Genomic DNA, 15,931 nt, shown 5'->3' with positions numbered 1-15,931 from the left:
GCATCATTGAATTTGGAAATAGAGCAACAGAAATCACCCAATCTAAACAACATAGAGAAAACAGTAAAAATAAACAGAGACTTAGGGGCCTGTGGGACAAGAACAAAGTATCAAATATTTATGTCATCAGAATACCAAAAGAAGATAAAGATGACATTTAAAAAATTTTAAAAAAATGGCTAAAATCCCAAATTTGGGTAAGTCTAATCCTACACATTCAAGAGGCTGAATGAAATCTAAAAAGAATACCCCCCACCAAATCCACTCTTCCAAGTCACATCATACTTAAGTATCTGAAACATAAGGAGAAAAAACAAAAATAAAAACCTGAAAGCAGGTAGAGAGAAATGATGCATCACTTTACATTCTTACCTATATGGAAACAATGATTCAAGTGAAAATGGATTTTCTAATCAAAAGCCATGGAGGCCAGAAGGAAAAGGCACATTTCTTAAGTGCTGAAAGAAAGAACTTCCATCCCCAAATTCTATAGCCAGTGAACATATCCTTCAGTAGAGAAAGAGAAATCAAGCCATTCTTAAGTGAAGGAAAACAAAGATAATTTGTCTTCATCAGATCCATCCTAAAAAATGACCAAAGGAAATGATAAAAGAAATCTTAGAGCATTAAAAGAAGGAAGAAAGCACAACAGAAATAGTAAAAATATGGCTAAATATAGCAAATTTTCTTTCTCCTCTTGAGTTTTAAAATTATGTTTGATGGTTGAAACAAAAACTATAACAATTTCTAACATGATTTTCAATGTATATAGTGTAAAATTTTAAAATATTATATTAGAGAGGAAGGTAAAGAGACATAATTCAGGTAAGGTTTCTACATTCACTCAAAGTGGCAAAACATTGATACCAATAAACTGTTTTATGTATATATTTTATGTGTTTATGTATATATTACATATAAGTTAATACACCTAAAGCAACTACTAAAAAAATCTATACAAAGTGATATACTCAAAAACACTATATGTAAATACAAATGGAATTTAAAAAAAAAGTCCAAGTAATCCAGAGGAAGACAGGAGGGAAAAACAGGGAACAAACAAAAAACAAATGATAAAATGGTAGATGTAAGTCTTAACATATCAATAACTACATTAAAGGCAAATGATCTAAACATAATGAAACAATTAAAAAATAGAAATTGGTAGAATGGATAAAAAAATGACCAAATTATATTTTGTTTACAAGAAAGTCACTTCAAATATGATATATGAGAAACTGAAATAAAACTGATGAAAAAAGATATAATGTGTAAGTGGTAATAAAAAAGCATGAGTGGCAGTTTCATAAAAAAGTACTTTATGCTGGTTAACTAAACATAATAATAAAAGAAGTAAACTTATTCTTATCATATGATTCAGCATTTACTTTCCTGGTGTTGATTGCAGACACATGAAAACTTACATCCACAAAAACTGTATAGAAATTTTAATAGCCATAAATCAGAAACAACCCAAAATTGTTCTTAAATGGATAAATGATTAAACAAACTATGGGACCTGTATACCATGGAATACTATTCGGCAATAAAAAGGAATAAAGTACTGAGGCATGGAACAACTTGGACAGCCACCAAGGGAATTATGCTGAATGCAAAAGCCAATCTCAAAAGGTTACATACTGCATGGTTTGATTTATATCACATACTCTAAATGAAAAAGCTGTAGACATGAAGAAGAGATTAGTGGCTTCCATGGATTAGAGACTGAGTTGAGGGAAGAGAAGGCAGTTATGGTTATAAAAGAGTAGCATACGGGAGGTCTTTGTGGCGATGGAACAGTTCTGCATCGACTGTGGTAGTGGTTACATCAATATATATACATGATTAAATTGCATAGAATTAAGTGTGCGTGCGTGCACACACACACAAGTGCATGTAAAATTGATGAAATCTTAGTAAGTAAGGTCTGTGGACTGTACCAATCTTGATCTCCTGATTTTGATATTTTACTATAGTTACATAAGATATTATTATTGGAGGAAACTAAATGAAGGGTACATGAGACTTCTTTGTACTATTTTTGTAATTATCTATGGATCTAAAACTATTTCAAAATGAAGAAGTTTAAAAAATAATTGGATGGAATATGATAAAAGATTAATTGGATGGGGTCAATTCAGACTAAATACTAAAGAAGAAAAGAGTAGTAAACTTGAAGCTATATCAGTAAGAAATTAAGTAAACTGAAGCATAGAGAAAAAAAGTGGAAAAAAATGACAAGCACTTTAGTGACTTATAAGACAGTATCAATCAATCTAACCCATGTGCAACAGGAGTTTCAGAAAGACAGGAGAGAGGAAAAGAAGGCAAAAAAAACAGTCAAGAAATACCAGCCAAGAATTTTCCAAATTATGTCCAAAACTGCAACACACAGATCCAGGAGCTCAGGAAATCCCAAGTAGGATAAATACAAAAGTATACTGGGCCACACCATGGTCAATGTTCTGAAAACCAAAGATAAATTTATAAGGGCAGCCAGAGAACAAAGACATACATAAAAAGAACAAGACTGACTTTGCATTTCAAAAAATGGAGCTAGAAAAAGAAAACTGTTCATCTATAATTTCATATCCAGCAAAAATATTCCTCAAAATGAAGGTAGAAAAAAACAAGCAGGTAAGTAAAAGGGCTCTGCATCTGGCTATGAGGGGAAAGAGGATGTGAAATTATTTTCTCTTTAGAAAAAACTGGAAAATTTACCAAATATAGGAAACTTTTTTTAAGACATTGGACAATATGCAACACGAGACAGTAATCAGAGAGAAAAGAAATACAAATGAAATACCTCCAGCTTTCTGCCAGGAGGTAATCCTTGGACTATGTATGATGAAGGGGGTGGGGGAGATCTAAACAGAGTGTAACTGTCTGAGTAAAGAAAATAGAGATTAGAATTCATAAGGACCAGGGTGGTTAGAAATTGTGGGGATGGAGCTAAGCCATAAAAAGTGTACTAGAGGGCGCCTGGGTGGCTCAGTGGGTTAAGCCGCTGCCTTCTGCTCAGGTCATGATCTCAGGGTCCTGGGATGGAGGCCCGCGTCAGGCTCTCTGCTCAGCAGGGAGCCTGCTTCCTCCTCTCTCTCTGCCTGCCTCTCTGCCTGCTTGTGATCTCTCTCTCTCTGTCAAATAAATAAATAAAATCTTAAAAAAAAAAAAGTGTACTAGAGGGGCACCTGGGTGGCTCAGTGGGTTAAAGCCTCTGCCTTCAGCTCAGGGTCCTGGGATCCAGCCCTGCATCGCATCGGGCTTTCTGCTTGACAGGGAGCCTGCTTCCCCCTCTCTCTCTGCCTCTGCCTGCCTCTCTGCCTACTTGTGATTTCTGTCTGTCAAATAAATAAATAAAATATTTTTAAAAAGTGTACTAGAAATATGCAGAGAGGTTCCCCTTGAGTCTTTTGATGAATACTGATCTGAACATGGATAGGTTAAAACTTTACAAAGACAGTCTAGAAAAATTTTCCCAGTTAACAATTCCTAAGAAGTTGTATGAGGAATACTTCCTAGAGTTCACATGAACTCAAAGAATACAGGGGGGCATCTGTAAAGACTTCAGAGGGGGCATTTCTTTCAAAATGGGCTAAATTAGCCCTAAAGACTACTCAAGACATACTCTGAGCTTAAAAACAATCCTCAAAAGGATCAAACTAATCCACACTAATTTGTCTATCTGAAATAAGTACAATCCTCTATAAATAAATAACAAAAAATCCAGCACTCAGCAGTGTAAAATTCATAGTTTTGGACATACAGTTTAAAAATTACTAAACATACAAAGAAGCAGGAAAATGTGATCTATAACCTGGAGAAAAATCAGTCAACAGAAACAGACTCAGAAATGACAGAGATAATGGAATTAGTAGACAAGGACCTTAAAACTACTATTATAATTATGCTCCGTATGTTCAAGGATGTAAAAAAAAAAAATATGAACACAGTGAAGAGAGAAATGGAAGATTTTTTCATGCTCATATATTTTTTAAAGATTTTATTATTTTTATAAGTTTTTTTATAATAGAAATTCTAAAAATGAAAAATATAGTATTTGCAAGGAAAATTTCACTGGATAGGATTAATAGCAATTACATACTGCAGAAGAAAAGATCAATGAACTGGAAGGCAAAGCAATAGAAACTCTTCAGTATGAATCACAGAAATAAAAGAAAAAAGGGGGGGTCTCAACAACCTACAGAACAATAGAACTGGTCTAACATGGGTTTAACTGGAGTTCTAGTCTTAGTGGAGAGAAAGGACAGAGAAGAAACAATGGCTGAAATATTTCCAAATTCAGTAAAAATTATAAACTGTCAGATCCCAGAAACTCTGGGTTCCAAATAGGATAAATACACACACACACACACACACACACACACACACACACTCCACACCACACCAGGGTAAAGTGTAATCAAGTTGCTAAAAACCAGTCACAGAGAGAAAAGTTAAAAGCAGCCAGAGGAATGGATAAGAGTGCTTAGGACTTCTCATAAGGAAATATGCAAGCATAAAGACAATGGAATGATATCTTTAAAGTTCTGAAAGAAATAATTATCAACTTAGAAACTATACCCAGTGAAAATATCTTTCAAAAATTAAGAAAAAATAGCCTTTCAAACTGGGAGGCTGAGAAAATCTGTTGCTAACAGACCCACATTAAAATAAAAAATTAACTAAAGTTCTTAGGCAAAATGTAACTTTTATCCAGATGGAAACCTAGATCTGCACAAAGGACTGAAAAATGCTGGAAAGGAGAAATATACAGGCAAATGTAAAAAATATTTCCTTACACATCTTTTAATTTTTTTAACTGATAATTTAGGGCCTTGTTGGGAGCAGCACATCCAGTGGTGGTGGCTTATGTGCTAACTGCAAATGAGTGTCACTGAAGGCCACAGAGGAGTGAGACAGGCTGTCAGCTGGGTGGCAGAGTAAGTGGAGCAACACAGTTCAGCCAAAAGGTGGCATTGCCCAGGTAGGCAGTTAGGGGAAGAGCTGCTCATAGCTGGGACATCCTAGCCTGAGCATTACATCTTTTGCTTCACATGCATAGCTGCCTAGCCTCCCTGTGCCCCCTGCTGGGGCCCATACAACAGGTTTCCCTACTATGAGACCTGTTGCCTGGTCAGGTTCTGGATCTACTCTTCCAACCCTTTAAGCTTTTCAGTTCTCTCCTCTGAAATGCTGGTACCATGATGAGTACTTATAATCCCCAACCACAAGAGGGACATGAAAAAAGTACCCTTAGTTATGCCTGTTATAATCTCTATAACTTTATTATTGTTTAGATAATAAATGAGCTTCTACCTAGATAGAAATATAACAAGAATATGGATTGTTGGCCTAATAAAGTGAGATTAGAAGGCTTGCTTTCTCAAACCAGAGCTCTAACATCTATGTTTAAAGAAGCTGAAAAAGATGAAACTGAAGTATCAGGGAGGGCTCTGACTCATGGTAGGAAGACTTTTACTTCAAAGACATGGTGAAGTTGTAAGCAAGAAATGAAAATATGTAATTGATTTATATGTGTATGTAATATATATGTAACTGATTTACCTTACAGTGTCTTAGGCACAGATCCTTTTATATAGCTTCAGAATAATTTGCTATTTAAGTTGTGACATCATTTTCAGACCATTCATAGGTAAAGGGAAAGAAGCTGAGTAATTTAAGTATAGACATGATGAGTTTATTAAAACCTAAAAGTTGTTTGTTAGAACTTTTCAAACTAGAAAAAGTCATTGAAGCATCTTATGCATAAGTTATTGCACTGCATGGACTGGGGCAATGGACATAATAGTCTAGAGATCAATAAAGGCCTGAACAGTTGACATTGGTAAATGCCTACTGAATGAAAAGTTACTAAAATAACTTGTAGTAATGCCTCTTTTCAATGGCACAGTAACTTGTTTACTTAAACATTTAGCTCTAAACATGAAAACTTAATTATTTGCATAATTGTACTTTCACCTTACAGACAAGTCTACAAATGTGTCTGGACTAGCTGTTTTGCTTGTAGTCATGTGGTATCAGCACTAACAATCTTTGAAGAAGGCTTTTTCTTTGTGAAGGGTTGACAACAAACACAAGTGGTACTGAGATATTGAGAGTGCAGAATAACTTCTTTGAATCCCATGGTTTCTCCTAGAGCAACTTTGTTTATATTTGCATGGAGGTACAAAAACAAGGTAGATAAAACTTCAGGCACCATGATGTAAATTAAGGCAGTACCATCAAAGTATACCAGTAGTTATTGTATTCTTTATACCACCAGTAATCACATTAAAAATTCAATTTCACTTAAGAAATTCTTTGGTGAAGCACTAAAAATTATTAAATCTTGATCCTGGGTTTAATATTCTATGTGACAAAATAAGAGTTATGAAAAAGTGCTTCTGTTATAAACTACATTATGGTGATTGTATTGAAAAAAAAAAAAACCACATCTGTAATTAGGCTGTGGCTTAACTAGCCACTTTTCATGTATACCATTTTTCCTTGAAAGAACAACTGATGCAAAAACTGTGATTCAATACTGGGGTATTTGGTAAATACTTCTCAAAAATGAAGTGAGCCTTTAGGGTAAACTACTGACATAATTTTTTGCCAATAATGGTATATACATTTTTGAGTGAAAATTAAAATACTGGAAAACTTCATGCTTGAGAGTTTCCCCAGACTTAAGCTTTGTTCCAATGAGATTAGTGCTGACATCAATGTGATTTTTGATAGTGCAAAATATGTTTCAGCATTTATAATATTCACATAACTTGGTGAACCAATATTTTCCAAGTAATCAGTATGTACAAGATGGGTCAAATATCTATGCAAAGTACAAGATGACCAATGAAATTTTAATGCAACAGTATATAAACATTTCACTGATAATAGCTTCAGATTCCATATGGCATTAACCTTTAAGAAACTACCATTTGTAGAGTTTTGTGTAGTATCAAAGATATTCTTCTTTGATATCCACAACTATCTATAAAGGCTATTAAAATACTCTTCCCTTTACCAACTACATATCTGCATGAAGCTGGATTTTCTTCATATACTTTAGCAAAAACATCATAACACATTGTAGAGGTCAGCATGAGAAGTAAGCTGTCATTTACTATGCCAGACATTATAGAGATATGCAAAAATGTATAGCAATGACATTCTTCTCATGACTTTTTTTTGAGTTATTTTTAAAAAATCACAACATGTTATCTGTGCTAATGTATACTGGGTTTATGATTCTAAGTAAATTAATAAATGTTTTAACTGACTGAGCCACTCAGGCATCCCTTAATAAATGTTATAAAATTTTAGAAATATACTGTTTAAAGCAAGACAATAAAAATGTATCACGGGGTTTATAATATATGCAAAAGTAAAATATATGACTACATTTGCACAAGGGAAGAAAAGGGGAAAAATGGAAGAACACTGTAATAAGGGTGCTATATTGTACATAAGGTAGTGTAATACTATCTAAAGGTAGAATATGATAAGTTAGAAATGCATACTGTAAACCCCAGAGCAACCACAAAAAACCAGTTATAGGTAATAAGCAAATAAAGGAGACAAATGGAACCTTAAAAATACTCATTTAATTAAAAAAAGACAGGAAAATAGAAAGAAAGAAAGAAGGAATAGATGAGACAAATAGGGAACAAATAGGAAAATGGACTTAAACATATAAATAATTTATGTAAACATAAGTGGTGTAGGCACTCCAACAAAAAGGCAGAGATTGTCAGGCCAGACTAGATAAAAAATCATGACCCACTATATGTGGTCTACAAGAAATTCAATTTAAATATGAAAATACAAATAGGTTTAAAAATAAAGAAAAAGATGAAGATACCTACACAAATAATAATAATAATCACACCACTCAATAATAATCAAATTGTCACAGATGTGACAATACTGAAATCAGACAAAGTAGACTTCAGAACAAGGAATATTACCAGAGATAAAGAGCAATATTTCATAATAATAGAGGGGTCAATTCATCAAGGAGTTATAATGACCCTAAATGTGTCTACATCTAATAACAAAGCTTCAAAAATACATGAAGCTCAAATCAACATAAGTGAAAGGAAAAATAGCCAAATCCAAAATCATGGTTGGACATTTCAACTTTCTTGGTAATTGACAGAATAAGCAGACAAAATCCAAGGGATATAGAAGATATAAACAACACTCTCAACTAACCTAACTGATAATGATAAAATATGCTATCCAATAATAGGAGAATACACATTCTTTGCAAATTGCACATGAAAAATTCATCAGGATAGATCATATGCTGGGCTGTAAAACAAATTCCAATAAATATAAAATGACTGAAATCATGCGAAGTATGTTCTCTGAGCACAACAGAATTAAAATGAATGTAAATAGAAAGACATCTGGAAAGTCCTAAAATATCTGGAAATTAATTTTTAAGAACCCATGCTTCCAAATAACTCATCAGTTAAAGAAGAAAATTAGAAAATACTCTGAAGCAACTAAAATGGAAACATCACAGTTTGTGGGATGCAGCTAAAGTAGTGCTTAGATGAAAATTTATAGCGTAAAATGTTTGTATTAGAAAAGAAGAAAGGGTTAAAATCAAACTATGTTTCTATCATAAGATACAAGAAAAAGAACTAAAACCCAATACAAAGTAAGTAGAAGGAACAAAATAACAAAGATGTGAGCAGAAATAATAAAATAGAGAAGAGAAAAATAAAGTCAATGAAATTAAAAGCTGGTTCTTTGAAAAAAAAAATAACAGTTCAATAAAACTGATAAGCCACAGGCTAAAACGATCAGGAAAAACAGAAAGAAATTAGCAATACTAGGAATGAAAGAGGGGATATCACTACAGCTTCTACAGACATTAAAACAATAGTAAAAGAATATTGTAAGTGAATGGGCAAATTCCTCAAAGACAAATTATCAACATGGAAGCCAGAAGAAATAGAAAATCTGAATAGTTATATAACTTAAAGAAATAGAATTCATAATTAAAAACCTCCCCACAAAGAAAACTCCAGGCTCAAATGTTTTCACTGATGAATTCTGTCAAACACTTAAGTAAGACAAAGCATCAGTTTTACATAAACTCTTTCAGAAAAAAAGAGGAGGTGGGCTCACTTTCCAAGTCATTTTATAAGATCAGCATGGCCTTGATATCAAAACCAGACAAAGACATTACAAGAAAACAACAGGTCAACATCCCTCATCAACACTGACACAAAAAATCCTTGAGAAAATTTCAGCAAACTGAATCTAGCAATATATAAAAAGGTTAATATACCAGGACCAACTAGGGTTCATTCCAGCAATGCAAGGTTTAACATTTAAAAAGGCAATAATTAATGCAATTTACTGTATTAACAGAACAAGAGGACAGCATATGATCGTTTCAATAGATGGGGAAAAAGCATTTGACAAAATTTAACAATCACTTGTAAGAAAACTTCTCAGTAAATTAGGACTAGAAGGGATCTTCTTCAACCTAATAAAGAATATTTATGAAAAAAAAAAACCCTACAGCTAACATCACACTTCATAGTAAAAGATTAAATGCTTCCCCCTATGATCAGGAATAAGACAAGGATGTTTGCTCTAACCACTTCTATTTAACATCAACTTGAAGGTCCCAATCAGTGTAATAAGGTAAGAAAAAGAAATAAAAGTCATAAAGATTGTAAAGGAATAAGTAAAACCTTCTTTATTCACAGATGACATGTTTGTATACATGAAACATACTAACAAATCTACAAAAAGCTGCTAGAGCTAATGATTTTAGCAATGGTACATTATTCAAGATCCATATAAAATCAACTAGGTTTCTATAGTCTAGCAACAAACAATTAAAACTGAAATTTAAAAATAGCATTTATAATAACATCAAAATCATGAATTACTTAGGGATAAATATAACAAAATTTGTGCAAGATGTGTTCACTGAAAAGTATAAATGAAAATTTGAAATTAAAGACTTAAGGAAATGGAGAGATATAGCAAATTCATGGATTGAAAGCTTAAATATCGTTAAGATGTTATTCCTCCCCAAACTGATCTATAGATTCAGTGCAATCTACAGATGCACTGCAAGACTCTTTTACATCAGTAACACACTTGCATATAAATCTACTTGAGTCTTTTCAGTGGCTACATATATTCCCTCATATGAGTCAGGAACAGTTTATCCAACCAGTCCATCAGAGGTGGTCTGGTTAAGTAAGTATTTTTCATTCACTAAATTTTGTTAATAAACCATCTGATTCAGATATATACAAGTATCTGATATATCTGTACATACATATACATATATGTATATATGAATACATTATATAACATAACTGCCATACTCTATCCTGGATCACAGGATCCAAATAGTATTACTGGATTAGGGAACATTCTTGTACATGATAGTCCAGAAGCTTTATTATACAGAGTAGGTGATTTGCTAAGTTAGAAAATCTTTTTATGGGACCTCATGCCATCTTTGGGCTTTCTCCATGGTAGACATACCTGAGCCAGGCATATGGGCAGGTTTCCTTCCTCTTAGCTTTCCAAGCTGGGCCCAACTCTTCTTTCAGTTGGGATTGCTTCCTTATTCCATGCCTGGCTACCCAGTTCCTGAGCTGGGACAAACTCCCTGATCACTGGCTTTATGACATCACCTGTTTTATATTTCATGAGTGCAATGATCGAAATCTCACCACTAATGACTTGTAATATTTGTGCTGGGCTTGTCTTCTCAACTCCCTTCCCTCAATTGGCAATCTAGTGTTTTCCCATGGACACATCTGTTTCCTACAGCTGGGATACCTGGTACTTCTTGCAAAGCATGGGTAGTTGCTACTGGTAGCCTTTCCAGCAAACTGCTTCCCATTCTTCCATCTTAAAAAGAGAAGTTTTCCAGTGTGGACACTGACATGCTTATTACTCAAACACTAATTTATTCAGTTGTTCATTCAGTGAATGAACACCAACAAGGTGTGTAGCTAACACTGTGCTAAGCACTGAGGGGGAATACAGACAACCAAAACACAGATGACCAAATGAATGCTACAGACTGTTATAGGAGTGTACTTGAACCTCTTAACAGGTTTGCCTTTCTCAAGTCTCTCCCTTTCACAATCTATCTTCCAGGTGCTACTGAGTAAGCTGTCTAAAAACCAAAGCTCATCTGTTTTCACAGAAAAAAGTATAAACTCTTTAGCATAGCAGTCAAGTCTCTAAATAATCTGGCTCCAATTTTCATTCAAGCCTTAATTCTCCCCCACTTTCTCTCATAAATTCTATGTTCTACCACCATATCAAACTTCTCACTTGTCCCATGAGGGACCAGATCCTTTTCAAACCTTATTCTCTTTGCCTAGAATGTGTTTCGCTCTTCTTCACCTGGCAAACTCTGAATAAAGCTCCAAGATTCAGTTCAAAGTCTTGGTGAAACATTTCTTCTATTCACAACTGTCCTGGATTTGGGTACATTGTTCCGTCACCTTTATTAGATGGTGAAACTTTTGAGGGCACTGGGTTGACTTGCTAGTCTTTGAATCTCTTAATTCAAGTCTGAATAAGGGCCTGGCAAATAGTAGGTACCCAATGAATATTTGTTAAATGAGTGAAGGAATAAACGAATGTGAAGGAAGAACTCAAAGGGCCTTGGTATACTTAGGTAAGGGATTTTTAAAGGCACAGGGCTTGAAGCTGCACCTAGGAAGACAAGAAATAGATGGGGAAAGAGCATCTGGAGGAGGAAGAATATTACCCTAGGACACAGAAGAACAGAAGTCCAAGACTGAAAGTGAAGGCAGTGGGGTGTCAGCCAGACTACAGCTGACTGCTGCACTATCTAGACCTTTTCACTGACTAGATTTCTCAATTATATTTTCAGCTCCTGGAGGGCAGAGTATTTTGTACACTCCTTAGAATCCCTTTCATATATGATGCCCATCTCCACAGTCATTGTTCCTGCTGTCTTGTGGTTCTTACTCTGCTCTGTAATACAATTATTTGTGTATCTACTTGTCTCCCTAGAACTTACACTAGCCTCCCTCCCAGGCTGCTTGAGGTAAGGGAAGAGATGTGGTCTTAGTGTCTTTGCATCTTCTAAGATACCTACCATGGTGCCTGGCGCACAATGGGAGCTCAGTAAATATTTTCTTTCTTTTTTTTTTTTCCTTTGAAGACAACAGTAAATATTTTCTGATCCACCATCCGTTGATCTGATTACAGAGAACCACAAGGATATTTGTGTGCAACTGTGTATTGTGGTACAAAACTTATATATGCCTTCACACTGTGCAGTCTATTTTTGGCAGTTTTCATTAAAATGTTATCTTATTGTACATGGAAGACTGTCATTTCAATTTACTTCTTTGTTCCTTCTTGGATGACTCACATCTCTTATACCAGAAGGATATGACAGAAGGGACTCAAAAAGGGTTTGGACAATTTATGAATGACAAAGTCATAAATGTCCGGGTATAAGGAGCCGTTGGGAGCATGCAAAGGGGAAGGAGAAAGCTTGCATTTCCAAAGTGCCTAATATGCACCAAGAACTGTGCTAGGCAATTGGCATACATTGTATATTATTTAATCTGGCAGAATATGTCGGCATAAAGACAGGGCATGCCTATCTATAAGGCCAAACCCATATCTATTCAGGCACATAGCTTCTCCAGGTACCAAAGGCAGTATTTATCTTATTAAAATTTTATCAACCTTTTAAGACAGATGAATCTAAGGACTTGCATTGTTTCCCAAGAACAGAACACTCATTCTCAATTTAAGCTCCTATTGTTTAAAACTCCTTTTTGGAAAACAAAACAAAACAAAACAAAACAAAAAACCAAAACCAAAACCAAACAAACAAAAGAAAAAAACCCCAAACTCTTTGACATAACTTGATCAGTTTTTAAAGTCTCAAAGCTTTAAATTACAATGCAATTGGAGATAGTCCCACAGCAGTAACAGCGATTACTTTTGTTCACAAATGTAAATTGTTTGCTTATCTTTATATTTCATAAAGCTTCCAAATACTGAACAAAGTTAAATCAAGTCAAGAAAAGAGCCTTCTATTAACCCTGACACTAGGAAATTGTCTCAGATTATAGCATGCCTTCTATTTGTATTCTAGACACATAGAGTGGTTTTTTAGAGATACATATTTTACCTCATTTGTGGCTAGAAGAAAATTGGAAGGGAATTCGTTTCAGTTGTTTCTAATTTTTAAAAAAATAATAGTAACTTTAAAAAGAATAATGCTCCCAAGTGTACAGATCCTGCATCTGATGGGAATCAAAACATACCCAAAGTACCATTTCTACTCCTGGGAATGGCTTGAGAAAGTGCGGCTGCAGGTACTGGTTCGTACACTGGTTTTATTGTAAGTCACACTATCCAAGGCCTAGGACTACACATCTTGATCTGTGATAACATACTTCCTGCCAGGTATGGGGGTGGGTGGGAAGAGAAGGGGTACACCTTCAGATAAGGGATAAGCAGCACACTCAGTGGGCTCAGACAGCTTTCTGTTAACCTGCTTTGAGAGAGCTAAAATAGACATCCTTGCTTCAGAAAGTGTAAAGCCCATCTTACATGACTAGAGAAAACGGCAAAAGTTCAAATGAAGTTTCACATTTTAGATGGTCTTCCCCCAACCTCTGTGTGCCACTAATTGCTGGAAAAATGCCAGACACGTCTTTGTGATGATTATGTGTTTCTTACATTTTACATTAGTCAAAGGAAACTGAAAGACCAGGACTAACCCCAAAGAACACAGGTGTGACATACCTCCTATGGAACTTTTTAAAGATAGACAAGAATTCAGCTTATACATTTAAAAAAATTGCCCCTTCTGTTTTGAAACTAGGGGATGCAAATATGCACATATTCCAAAGAGTTCTTTGTGTGAACAGGTGACCCCTTCCCACAGTCTCTGTAATTAATTGAGAAATTAAAGTTAGTTGGCCTTTGAGATCTCTTGTAAAAAAAGGCAGAAGGTCTTGGATATTTTGGAACAAGAGTCCACTATTCTGCCAAGACAGTGTGTTATTGTTATTGGAGTGTCTCTCAACAAAACGGTATTGAGTGGTGAGGACGTGATTTTGATTAGGTGGAATGACTCAGCTCTTCCCCTTAAAGAAGAGAGGACTTGTCAGAGCCTTACTTACCTCATGATCTGGGATCTCAGAGGATAGTGTTTTCCCTAGGATGACCCCGGTCAAGTATGTCCAGCATCGAGCTGTGTTGGCAAGGTTATAGCCTCCTGTCTCCATCAAGAATTGTGAAGTTAGGAAAGAACAGTCACAAAACAGCAGGAGAGGGAAGGAGGGTAAGGAAGGAGAGAAAAATGTTTTAATAAAAGGGCTAAAAAGACAACTCCAACTTGCAGAACTTTACCTAAATATCCCTTTTTGATGTTTTTGAACCACCTAGTAGGTGGACTTTAGTGGGTTAGTCAGACCATGCACAGTGTGGAACTAGGAAGTCTAAGGCCTACAAAGATTAAAGAGGTTCTTGTCTATGAACAAATATGTATCCAAGGATTCCAAGCTCCTCAATTTTATCAAGTCATCAGCAAGACTGAGATCCCTGGAACTTGGATCCCTGGAACCCAGCAACCCACCCAATGTCAAGGTTTCTGTGATGAATTTTGGAACAATCCTATAAAATGGCTGCTGGATGTAATTCGTATGTTAAAGCCATTGGCAGATATAGTCCTAGAAATATCCAGGAAAGAGAAACAGAAAACGCTGACAGAAATAGACTTCCTTCTTCCAAGATCAGCATTCCTTTTCTCCACAAAACACAGGCCTAGTGGCAGAGATCAAAGAGAATGAGATGAGGAAGGGACTGTTGATTGATGCTCTGACCCATCTCGTCAGGTTCTGTCACAGTCACCCAGCAGCCATATTATACTGGCTAATAATCAGCATATTTTTGCACTGAATAGATGTGTTCTGCCATGTAAGCATTAGAACATTGGCCTTTAGCTAAATTCTAAGAGTGTAAGGATGAAATGGAATGATTTCCTAACTTCAGTGCAGCCTGAGGGAAATAAAAGCTGGTCTATTTTAGGTAGGGTAACCATATAATTTATTGTCCAAATGGTACATTTTAACAGTTAAAGGGGACACTATTCATAAGTACACAGGGATAGTATATATAAATTGGGACATACGGTCACCTTTCTCTTAAGCCTTTCTTGAAAGAAAGGCTTTCTCCTTGAAAGGTCAGGGATACTGGGGATTTTGGAATTCTTTTAGGCCTCAGTGGGGTCCAATGAAACTTGGGGATATGGCCATATCCACTAGTTGTCTATGTATTATTGGAGATTGAGAATTTAAGTGAAATAGTACACTTTATTACTTTAAACACTCCTGATGTGAAAAATCTGAATTTAGAAGATCAACTTATTGGGTATGATTATTTGATTTCAAAAAGATTCACTATAGATCTGAAGTAGTAAGCTCTCTCTGGTAAATATACAATACGATTTGATTTGCAAAAATTCCATTTCCATATAGGAATTTTCAGGAATACACATACTGCACAAGAAGGGTTATATATACAAAAGCCAAAACTTTGCGCTGACAAAGCAGAAAGACTGAAAATGCTAAGCAAAGGCTGTAGCTACAAACAAAAGTTGAATTTACACAGATGTATGTTATGGAAAGGGCTTTTTTCCTCCCCCTAGCTGTACCTGTATCATCACCAGCACCCTTAGTACTGTCAAGGAAAGTAATACGTCATACAATACTTATCAATTTCATCTTTTCCCTGAGTTGAAGTTAATAGATGTCTTGCCAGCTTTTCATAAGAGGTTGCCTCTTGTAAGCACCTGTAATTTTGATCCTTCTAGGATTTGAGGCTGCCAAAGGACCAGGCTTGTGTATTTGTGCTGAATGCCCACTCA

At 35.2% G+C, this 15,931-nt stretch overlaps 1 protein-coding gene across 5 annotated transcripts in view; it reads right to left on the bottom strand.

Moving 5' to 3' along the window:
* HDAC8 (histone deacetylase 8) overlaps positions 1 to 15,931 on the bottom strand; it is a 225,920-nt gene that overhangs the window by 114,653 nt on the left and 95,336 nt on the right. For 4 of the 5 annotated variants that reach the window (XM_082716195.1, XM_082716193.1, XM_082716196.1 and 1 more), the window contains one exon: positions 14,187 to 14,281. In XM_082716195.1, the coding sequence (XP_082572321.1) occupies positions 14,187 to 14,281 (95 nt within the window). Of the gene's footprint in view, positions 1 to 10,745; positions 10,906 to 14,186; positions 14,282 to 15,931 lie in introns of those variants that run through there. The other variant, XM_082716194.1, reaches the window with a different exon arrangement.

Source organism: Mustela nivalis, assembly GCF_964662115.1.
Source record: "Mustela nivalis genome assembly, chromosome: X".
Lineage (NCBI taxonomy): Eukaryota > Metazoa > Chordata > Mammalia > Carnivora > Mustelidae > Mustela > Mustela nivalis.
Note: the sequence above shows the minus strand (reverse complement) of the source record. Positions and strands in the feature narration are given on the sequence as shown.